This window comes from Hemibagrus wyckioides, linkage group LG21, assembly GCF_019097595.1.
Source record: "Hemibagrus wyckioides isolate EC202008001 linkage group LG21, SWU_Hwy_1.0, whole genome shotgun sequence".
In the NCBI taxonomy this organism is placed as follows: Eukaryota; Metazoa; Chordata; class Actinopteri; order Siluriformes; family Bagridae; genus Hemibagrus; species Hemibagrus wyckioides.
The window spans coordinates 8,144,958-8,156,786 of NC_080730.1; the positions used below are offsets into that span (position 1 = coordinate 8,144,958).

General features: G+C 39.4%; 1 protein-coding gene across 1 annotated transcript; it reads right to left on the reverse strand.

The window, feature by feature from the left end:
• Positions 1 to 451: 451 nt before the first annotated feature.
• On the reverse strand, positions 452 to 11,298 carry gpd1b (glycerol-3-phosphate dehydrogenase 1b). The gene is made up of 8 exons (XM_058372817.1): positions 11,140 to 11,298; positions 5,711 to 5,888; positions 4,402 to 4,542; positions 3,312 to 3,450; positions 2,970 to 3,082; positions 2,615 to 2,851; positions 2,410 to 2,516; positions 452 to 1,033 (listed from the first exon to the last, which is right to left on the reverse strand). The coding sequence occupies exons 1-8, from the start codon at positions 11,178 to 11,180 to the stop codon at positions 937 to 939; spliced, it is 1,053 nt and encodes a 350-aa protein (XP_058228800.1). The 5' UTR covers positions 11,181 to 11,298; the 3' UTR covers positions 452 to 936.
• Positions 11,299 to 11,829: the final 531 nt, after the last annotated feature.

An 11,829-nucleotide genomic window follows, 5' to 3' on the forward strand; every position in this document is an offset into this window, starting at 1 on the left:
AATAAAACCTTCATGCTGTACTGTACACTGTAATTGAAAACCTGTGCAAGTCATAATCATAATCAAACTACAATAAAGCAGTTTTTATTTTCTTAACGCAACAAAGTAATATGTTTATTAATGCATCTAAAGTGTGAATGATTTGGGAAAATAAGAAGGATGTGTAAGGACCCTTATTATCCCAGCACAACGTCTACATGTACAGAGCTTCAGTGCTTGGTCGTGCCTAATAAAGGTCAAAGGATGAAGCTTGGAGCTGCTAAAGGTGAAGAGTTTTGGATGACACCCGAGGGCATGTGGCGCAAGAATCATATGTCATGCTCGGAGCGTGCGTATCTGAGCGCACGCACACACTGAAAGCTACAGATTCATACAGGAGTTAATAACGTTTCAATTGTTTACCATCAAACTGCATGCATGAGGATATAAACAAAGCATGTACAGGATCTGATTCAGTTTAAATAATTTATTTCAAAATGACAGTATGTCATGTCTGGAGCCATGATGAACATGGAATCAACAACGAAGCAGGGATGGGTCAGTGTGTACAGAATATTCCGGTAAAAACCATTTAAGGCACTTTTAATTCACAATTCCTTTAGAATCCCTTTAGCACACACACACACAGTGTTAAAAAGGCAGCTTGCTCACTCGAGAGCAGCTACATGAACACAGTAAGGACATATCTCAGTTAGGACACATTTACAAAAAATAAAAGGGTTAAAATCGGACTTCCTTAACAACATTAACTTAGACGTTGGCGTAAGGCTTTTTTTTTTTCTTTTCCAAGGTGAGGCATTTTGACATGAAGTTCAGATCAGCCCTAGTTCGAATTCTTCATTCCTCAGGAAGGAATATAGGCACGGTGAAGACAGCCCCATCTCCCCAACTAGATTAGCTAGACTAACCTCATCATGCTACAGGCTGGTCAATGAGTTACATGTGTTCTGGGTGATTCTGCAAGCAGCTGATGAACTCTTTCACTGGATGGCCCTGGAAGCAGATCTGATACACTGCGTTGAACAGAGGAAATCTGGAAGAACAATAAACATACGGTAATATTGGGGAAAGTGTTCAATATGAACATCAGGATCGTTAAATATGTCGAATACATCATAAGAAAGATAAAGATAAGTAAAAACACTTAAAAATGGAGGAGCACAATGTATTTAACATCATTTATACTATGTCATAACAATATAAACATTATGACCACCTGCCTAATATTGTGTTGGTCCCCATTTTGTTGACAAAACATCCCTGACCCGTCATGCACTGTGTATTCTGACACCTTTCTATCAGAACCAGCATTAACTTCTTCAGCAATTTGAGCAACAGTAACCCGTCTGTTAGATCGGATCACACGGGACAGCCTTCACTCCCCAAAGTGCATCAATGAGGCTTGGCCGCCCATGACCCTGTCACCGGTTCACCACTGTTCCTTCATTGGACCACTTTTGATAGATTCTGACCACTGCAGACCGAGAACACCCCACAAGAGCTACAGTTTTGGAGATGCTCTCCCAGTTTTGGAGATCCAGTCGTCTAGCCATCACAATTTGGCCCTTGTCAAACTCACTCAAATCCCTACGTTTGCCCATTTTTCCTGCTTCTAACACATGAACTTTGAGGACAAAATGTTCACTTGCTGCCTAATATATCCCACCCACTAACAGGTGCCATGATGAGGAGTTATTCAAGTCAAAAACTAGAACTAACCAAGACCGAGTCAAGATCAAGACCATAAAACATCAAAAACATTTGAAGACCAAGTTTGTACTTGAACTAGTTGGATTCATTGATTCATGGGCTCAATGTTTAGGCTAAATTTTCTTGAAGAAGCAATCAAGACCAAGACTAATGAAACCAATGCCCAAGACTGAGGCACCCATAATGGTACACCAGTGCAGAATAGCCAAGATCCAGTCAAGATTAGACCCCTTAACGGGGGTCAAGATCAAATCCAAATGAAAGTAAGTCTGGGTCAAGATCAAGACCACAAACCATCAAACCCTTCTGAAGGCCAAGCTTGTACTTCATGCCTGCACTGGGCCATTGTTTTCTAGAACAAGCAATAAAATCCACATCTAGTGAGAACAATGGCCACGACTGACCCAAGTTAGGAATACACCCTGGATGGGACACCAGTCCAGAAAAACCAGGACACCATGGAGAAATTCATTGCAAGGCATCATACAAACAATAACATATTTAATTAGGGCAATTTAGGTCAGCTATGTTTTTGGAAGGCAGGAGGAAACCAGAGCCCACATGGATACAGGGAGAATATGAAAATTCCTCTGGGATGGCATGAGAGCACCATAGGACACTGACCAAGGTAAGAACATGGTCTGGCAGTGGCTTCACTATGAATGTTTTTGCTTATAGATCAGTTACATGAACACTTACTTGTCCACCAGGTTTTTGTGCTTGAGAATGTGATTTACTTCAGCTGCAGTGGCTGGACCCTGAAGCTTCTGCCCATTCAGCATCTCCTTCTCCAGCTCTTCAATTGACTAACGTTGGCAGGAGCACATATTTTTCCCATCAGACAAATATCCATTAAAACTAACCAATAATTAGAAGCTAAGCACCAAACAAAAACATGTCTTACCTTGCCGGTTTTGGCGAAAGCCTCACCGATTTTACGGTTGCGTCCTCCGTAGCAGGTGGTGATGAGGTCAGCAACGCCGCAGCTCTCCAGGAAGGTGGCGGGGGATACAGTACTGGATGTGCAGAAGATCCGTGCAAATGCAATCATCTCCATCAGACCCAAACGGATTACTGCCGCTTTGGTGTTATCCCCGAAGCCAAGGCCGTCGCAGAAACCAGCGCCAACTGCCACAATGTTCTGGAAGGAAATTACATACCCATCATTTCCTGTTTGTCTGGTCTTTTAAAATGACATCTGGTCCATGCACAGATGGGTTTTCTAACTGGCCCTGTTTAGATAAATCAGTCGAGGGTACCTTTAAAGCTCCGCAAATCTCGACAACATCCGACTCTTCCACTACAGTAACCCGGAAATTTGTCGTCTGCATGAGTTCCTTCAGCAGTGGCCCGTGTTCTTTACTTTTACAGCCTGAATGGTTTGACACAGATAAGTACACCAACTGCGAAAGCTAGATATTGTGTAGAAAATAAAACATTTCTGGCTATGCTGTAATAGGAAAATAATCTACACTAGGGTGGTCTGATAGTAGCCATTACCACAGTGATTATTTTCCTATAACTGGACATCCTGAAATGTTATATACACATTATACCACAGAGAATTTTCAAGCATTTAATGAATAATGGCTTATCCTTACCGATTGTGGTCTCACAGAATTTGCCATCAGCCACCTCATTGGCCAGGTTGGCTCCCATTAACACAGTCATACTGATACCCAGCTTCTCGTTGATGACATCAGAAATGAGTTTCAGCCCATCTGGACCCTCATCAACACCCTGGAGCAGGTAACAGAACAAACAAATACAAACCATGAAGAAAAACTTCACAATCTAGATGAATGCTGAAGATCCTGTGACAACCTGAAGCATTTTTTTTTTCCAGATAGCAGACCTTTTCCTCATTTGAAAACTTGTGGCCTCTCGAATTTTCAGCCTTGGTCAACACATCAAACAGAAAGCAGTTGTACCGTATCAGTAAAGCACATTGCCTTTTTGGAGTATTTTAGAGTATTTTCCAATGTAGTCTGATGTGGACCATCTACACAAAATGCATAAGCCTTGGCAGGTCTTTTACATATTTATTTATGGCATGTTACATCTCATCCTCACCCACACCCTGACCTGAAAGCTCTACAGTTTTAATACCTCCACCTTTTAAATTAAAATCCCATCCCATCCATTCTTTACACCACTTATCCTACTGGGTCATGGGGAACCTGGATCCTGGATCACAGGAGACTCAGGGCACAAGACAGGGTACACCCTGTGACAGACTGGCATCTGGACAGGATGCCAGTCTAACACAGACACACACACTACGGACAATTTAGAGATGCCAATCAGCCTACAATCAGCCTAGGATGCCAATCCTATTTGTCATATACACAACCATACACATTCCAGCATTACCCAACACACCTTAGGTCATGAATCACAAAAGAAGGATTATATTAGAAATTGTACCTGGAAGCTAGATAGATAATTCGGTTGAACACTCTGAACACCATCCTTGCTAATTTATTTAAAATGTAACTTAATGTCTTTTGAAGGAAGTACATAAAGATTTGAGCATGAGATTATGGAAAAGACCCACGTTGCATTTGGGGGTAAAAGCACAATTCTGTATATTTTACTTTTCTGTAGAAAAATTCAATTCAAACCATTAAATTACATGTATATAAATAATACACAATAAGTTAGACAACTCATGGCGGTGTGAGCTCTTGCCTTGATCAGGGACATCCCCACCGCATCGGACTTGATGTGACCTTTGATTGTGTCGCAAGTTTTCTTTACAAACTGGTGTGGGATTACAAAGATAAGAACGTCTGCACCTTTCACAGATTCCAATAGATCTGGAACAGCCACCTGGAAAAGAGAACAACTTTACAAATTAGGGAATTCTATTTTTCCCCAATGGGCAAAGTGCAGAAGTTCAAAGGTGTATAAATAAGGTTCCAATAAGGAGTAATGTAGATAAAGGAGACATTATACTACAGTAATACACATTATACTCTATATTGTACTATCCATTTATTTTACTTAATTTGGTTTTTGAGACTTAACCGAAGTAGATTTAGCCTCGAAGTACACTTTATTGCCAAAAGTTTTGGGACACCCCTCCAAATCATTGAATTCTGGTGTTGTTTTTCAGGGGTTGGGCTTAAACTCTTAGTTCCAGTGAAAGGAACTCTTAATGCTTCAGCATACCAAGACATTTTGGTCAATTTCCTGCTCCCAACTTTGCAGGAACAGTTTAAGGATGGCCCAAACATGACTGCACACCAGTGCACAAAGCAAGGTCATGGATGACCATGAAATTGTCCAAAATGTCTTGGTATGCTAAAGGATTAAGAGTTCCTTTCACTAGAACTAAGCGGTCAAGCCCAACCCCTAAAAAACAACACCTGAATTCATTGATTTGGAGGGGTGTCCCAAAACTTTTGCCAATATAGTGTATTTTTCAGACCAAGATTGCCCTAATGGAAATTTCCTATTAAAGACCATTTTAGCACTGGGTATTCCATGTTACTAAAAATGACCAGCACACTGAGAGAGGAGGACTAACTTATACTCCCTCCCACACATATAAAACCTTTTTTTAGGAGAGCACTAGCTGTCATAATGTTACTTTGCTTTTGGTTTCGCCCGTAAGTATGAAAGAAATCAGGATGAAGTCACTTTACCCTCAGCTAAAGACATGGCTAGATACTGTCTAAACTGTCTAAAATGCTACTGCTACTGAAAACAGAAATAGCTTTACCATTAGCATTAAGTGTAGTATACTATATGTTTTGCAGAAATGTCTATTTCTCATAGTAATGGTGGCAACTACACCACTGATTCCTTAACTTATAGTTTGTTCCCAGGACTGCACATGACTGACTTTTGGACCACCAAGTAAGCCCATTAACCCCTAATAACTTGGAGCTAAGCTCGATTTATAACTCACTCTTCATTCAATTTCCATATAGTTCGGCAGTTATGATACATTATGATTCAGACCTTAAAGAAGCAATACGCATGTCTGTCATACCACGTTAGGAGGCAACTTGTGTCCTGGCAAGTATTTGACGTTCTCATGCTCCGTGTTGATAATTTCTGTGAGTTTGCGTCCATTCACCATTTCTTCAAACACCCACATGTTCACCGTGTCCTCGAATGTGGCATACTTGGCAGTGTTGGAACCAACAATCTTGGCAATGGCAGAACCCCTGTGAATTAACAAAAACATTTGACCTTCAAGTTTGGCAATAAGAAATCTCCCTGCACTGATGTCAAAATGGTCCTAAGCACCAGCAGCTGACCAGTTTTGGTGGACCGAGCTGGGTGTAAGGTGAAAGAACTTAGATAAGATAAAGAGACTTACACTATATTGCCAAAAATTTTGGGACATTTGCCTTTACATGCACATTAATTTAAAATGGAGTTGGCCCACCCTTTGCAGCTATAACAGCTTCAACTCTTCTGGGAAGGCTTTCCACAAGGTTTAGGAGTGTGTTTATGGGAATTTTTGACAATTCCCCTAGAAGCGCATTTGTGAGGTCAAGCACTGATGTTGAACGAGAAGGCCTGGCTCACAGTCTCCGCTCTAATTCATCCCAAAGGTGTTCTATGGGGTTGAGGTCAAGACTCAAGTGCAGGCCAGTCAAGTTCCTTCAAACCTCGCTCGTTCATGTCTTTATGGACCTTGCTTTGTGCACTGGTGTGCAGTCATGTTGGAACATTATATTGTACAAATGATGTGGAGGCCTGACCATGGCCCCTATATGTCAGCCTTCCCCAACAACAACAAAATGTCTTTTCCGTAGTATAGTTTTAAACGTTCCCTTTATTGGAACTAAGAGACTCAAACCTGTTCCAGCATGACAAAGCCTCTGAGTACAAAGAGAGTTCCATGAAAACATGGGATGCTAAGTTTAGATTGGAAGAGCTCGAGTGTCTTGCACAGAGCCATGACCTCAACCTTTTGTATGAACTGTAACTTGCCTAACCTCACTAATCAATCAGCACAAATTCCTCAAATCTAGTGGAAAGTCTTCCCAGAAGCTTAAAGGCTGTTGACACAGTAAAGAGGGGACCAACACCATATTAATGCCATGTCTTTGGAATAGGATGTCATGGGTGTCATGGTCTACATACTTTTAATCTTGAAGATCCTAAGTAGAGTGTTGATACATTGTTTATTATACAGAACCAATCCACGGTATTTAAGCAACTACCAGAGGAACATGTGCATCAAAGGAGTCAAAGGAGAATGGTGAGAAGCACTTTGTCCTCAAAGTTGATGTGTTAGAAGAATAATGGGCAAGTGTAAGGATTTGAGCAAGTTTGACAAGGGCCAAATTGTGATGGCTAGACGACTGGATCAGAGCATTTCCAAAACTGCAGCTCTTGTGGGGTGTTCCTGGTCTGCAGTGGTCAGTATCTATCAAAAGTATCCTTTAAGTCATGTAGGTTATGAGGTGGGGCCCATGGAGGACCATAGAGGACTTAAAGGAGGCCTTAACAGGTCAGGGCTGTTTTGGCAGCAAAAGGGGGACCAACACAATATTAGGCAGGTGGTCATAATGTTATGCCTGATTGGTGTATCGATAGATAGATAGATAGATAGATAGATAGATAGATAGATAGATAGATAGATAGATAGATAGATAGATAGATAGATAGATAGATAGACTTTATTGATCACATAAGGGAAATTTTTGTGTTAGCTTAGACAGTTACAAGATACAACACAAAAATATAAAATGTCAAATGTATAAATGTAAATTTGTTCTCTTAACACCATCCTTAAGGCATCTGGCCAAATGATAGATGCTGTAAGTGATTTATTTCCTGACAAAATTTTGCAAAATTGATGTGTCAGAAACCTCTCCGATCTTGGACCTCAAAAGGTCAGTGTAGCAAGATTTCCTCACACACAACTCATGATGCAACGCTGAAGAGTTTAATCATTACCTCCATTTCAGCAGAACGGTCATGGATCATGGGAGACAACTTTTCAGCCCAGCATTTTGAAATGTATTTTAGGAATTAGAAGCCAGTGTGGAAATGTGATATGCTGTAATATGGGACTTGATGTCAGATACCATTTCCTTAGGTTTGAATTAAAGCTGGGGTTCTTAATGATTTTGCATTCATAGAATCCTTCAGCACAGAAATATTCATGAAAACATTGCAACTATTTAATCAGTCCCTCCAGGATTGTATGATCACAGACATTAACACACAATCAAGCTAAACTCCACAATATCAGGAGGAACTTGCAATTTTTGGCATTTCTGAAGATGTTCTGCAGATTTAGGCCAAGACCTGATGTCATGTGACGTCATCAGAACAATCATTCAGCCAAAGCTCTCTTTGATTCACGTGTGTCAAACATAAGTACAGCTATCCTAGAAAGTAATTTCCTGTGTCTTCACTGGTACACTATATTGCCGGAAGTTTTGGGACACCCCTCCAAATGATTGAATTCAGAGGTTGTTTTTCAGGGGTTGGGCTCGGCCCCTTATTTCCAGTGAAAGGAACTCTTAATGCTTCAGCTTCATACCAAGACATTTTGGACAATTTCATGCTCCCAACTTTGTGGGAACAGTTTGGGGATGACCCCCTCCTGTTCCATCATGACTGCCCACCAGTGCACAAAGCAAGGTTCATAAAGACATGGATGAGCGAATTTGGTGTGGAGGAACTTAACAGAGTCCTGACCTCAACCTGATAGAACACCTTTGGGCTGAATTAGAGTGGAGACTGCAAGTCAGGCCTTCTCACCCAACATCAGTGCCTGACCTCACAAATGCGCTTCTAGATGAACGGTCAAAATTTTTTAACTATAAACACACTCCTAAACCTTGTGGAAAGTCTTCCTAGAAGACTTGAAGCTGCAAAGGGCAGGACAACTCTACATTACATTCATGTGCATGTAAAGGCAGGCGTCCCAAAACTTTTGGCAATATAGTGCAGAAGAATCCTGTGCTTGCAATTTCACCAATTTAAGTAGTTTTCAAAAAACAAAAACAAAAAACTTCACGAATTGCATCACCGTGTTTGTAGAAAAAAAAAAATTAAGCTGCAACAATCACAAAAAATAATGTGAAAGGTATTATTAAATTTATAGCCATATATATTTTTTATTTTATTTTATTTATTTATTACATTAATTTGGATTCCAGTTGACATTGTTTATAGACTGAGTGTTTTATTTTAATTACTTAAGTTTGCATTTAGCAGTATATAGCTTTAATAATGCTGGGTTGAAATTTCCCCAAGGGTTGAGAAAACATAAAAAATTACAAAAATGTAAAAATCACAGACCCTACTGCCCTAAAATACCACACAAATGTACTATCGCTGACACTGAGCTTTTCATTTCTGCTTGCATGGTTTAACAATTCACTGCAATAAAGAAAGAAGGATATAAACACACTGCTGCACTTCTGGTGGTGGGACTCACGACACTTTTGTATCACTACTCATTTTGATATCCCTTAGAATCAGCATCCCCAAACATACTTCCATATACTGTACGGTGTGTGAAGTATGAACATTCTAAGTAATCTTTTATTATGCATAAGTGAAAAATGTTTCACAAATTGTCACACTGAACCTGGTCAATGCTGAGGTGGACCCGGAGCTTGTAGTGTGGACAACAGCAGGATGGACATTGTAGTGGGTTTTTGATGTGTGAGGAAACCAGAGAACCTTGATGAAACCTATATTTACACTGAGAGAACACTGAAAGAAAACTCTAGCCGGATATTAACCCGAGCTCAGGATCGAACCCTGGATCCAGGAGCTGTGATGCAGCAACGCGACCAACTTCAGCCTTTCCAGACATGTGTTACAAAACGTATCTATTTCTATCCATGCCTATTTGTTGCAGACACACAACTGCTCCAAACATTAGACAACAACCCGGGCTAATTTTCAAACATAGAATGTGTAATCAGTGTAATCCTGAGTGTGTTGCGTCAGATGCAATGCCTGTTCTTTGTACACAGTGACAGACTTTGACATCCCGCCTCATTGATCTCTCACAAAAAGCAGCTATACTTTGAAACAGCAAATACGAGACATGAAAACCCCCCAATACACAAGCAGGGTAAGCTTTTACCCCCCCCCCCCCCATTTTAAAATATATGCAAGCTGTATGCTGATACTATTGTAGTCAGGGTGTTCAGTCATGCCTTCTGTCTCAGTGCATTACTCAGCAACTGTAAATGTGAAGGGTAATGCTAGGACTCACTTTACTGAATCGATTCATCTGAACAAACGATTCGATTCCTTTGGTTCGAGTTTCTTTTAGACTTGCACAGTACCCACATTTAACACAATTACTACTTAAATGCCAAATGTCACTTCATGACACATGGCTTTAAATGGTTAACAACTGAGATGGTTAAAATTGTAATAAAAATAATCACCGTTATATGGGTTAATTCATAATATCCACACTCATGCTATTTGTTTAGCTCAAATTAGACGCTTGTGAACGTTTACTCTATCTATCTATCTATCTATCTATCTATCTATATATATATATATATATATATATATATAAAATCTGTTGGATTAAAGTGTAAGTATAATAATAAACATTTTAAGTGTTAGTATAATGATTAACATTTTAAACTACTGAGCATGAATTAATAAGCTAAATTCAAGTTGCTAGCAAGCATCAGGTGACTGCAGTTTGGGGCTTTAAGAGCTAATAAACCTGCAGAAGTCATGAATACTTTAATATATTCTCCACATTTGTCAAATTTAGAATTTTATCATTAATTAGAGACAAAAAATAATTAAATTACTAGTGACTTTTACATAAGAAATCCCCAGTTATGCAGCAAGGCAAGGCTTACATGCTAACGTATAGTGCATAAAAAAGCTTAATTAACTGCTTATATTATATTTCATTTACTATATAATTTAAAAAACTAAATAATTATAAAATATATAATTATGTATATAAGAAACTCCGCTTTTTAACGTGTCATTTGAGGTTTTATGTACAGCATCAAACCAAACACCATATTCAAGTTAATAATCATGTTTTAAAATGATTAAGGGTAATAAATTTGGCTAGTATTCGATACTAATTGTGAAAAAGAGTCCTGAATAATAAGTTATTTATTATTCTGGTGCTAGTTACTGTTATAATCCTTTAACAATTCGCTCGTTCATGCTAATCGATTCACATCACCGCGTCTCAAATGAGTCGTTCAAAAAGAACCGATTCTTCTGCGACTCGTCCATCACTCCTTATTTATGACCAGGTTCCCGTTTGAGAGGAAACACCATCTACCTGACAGATCCTTCTAAACCTCTGTCTACGAGATGAAAATGTTTTCTGATGTCCCATAGTCATGTTTATCTTGCAATGCGATGGAGCACCATTTAAACGGCGACATTATAAGGTGGAACATGGTGCAGATTTCTCTAAAACGCACACACACAGGTACTCACCAATTGCCAGAGCCGATAATACAGACTTTCTTAGGTGCCATTCTGCAGTGTTGGAGTTCCCAGCCTATTTGGAGGAGCTGCTTTGTGCTTTACGCGACCCACTCATGGAGCGCCACTGCAGCGCGTATTTATAGTCTATGCACGGGTTGCCAGATTGACCGACGATTTCACCCAGTTAGACTACATACAAACAACCCCAGGCCAAATAACCTATACTCGCTCAGGGTTGCCAGACTTAGCATTTTTCCTCACTACATGGTGTATATTTGCAATCACATAATTAGTCACACATTTTAAGTAAACTATTGAACTATTATTTAGCACAATCTGGCAACCTCACATACTATCCCAAAAGCATGAATTTTCAGACAAATGTAAATAGAAATAATACAGGCCTCGATCACCTGCATGGTGTAACTTAGGATCCCAAAACATAAACGTTTGCACACCAAACAACTTATTATATATATATATATATATATATATATATATATATATATATATATATATATATATATATATATATATATATATATATATATATATATATATACACTATATTGCCAAAAGTATTCGCTCACCTGCCTTGACTCGCATATGAACTTAAGTGACATCCCATTCCTAATCCATAGGGTTCAATATGACGTCGGTCCACCCTTTGCAGCTATAACAGCTTCAACTCTTCTGGGA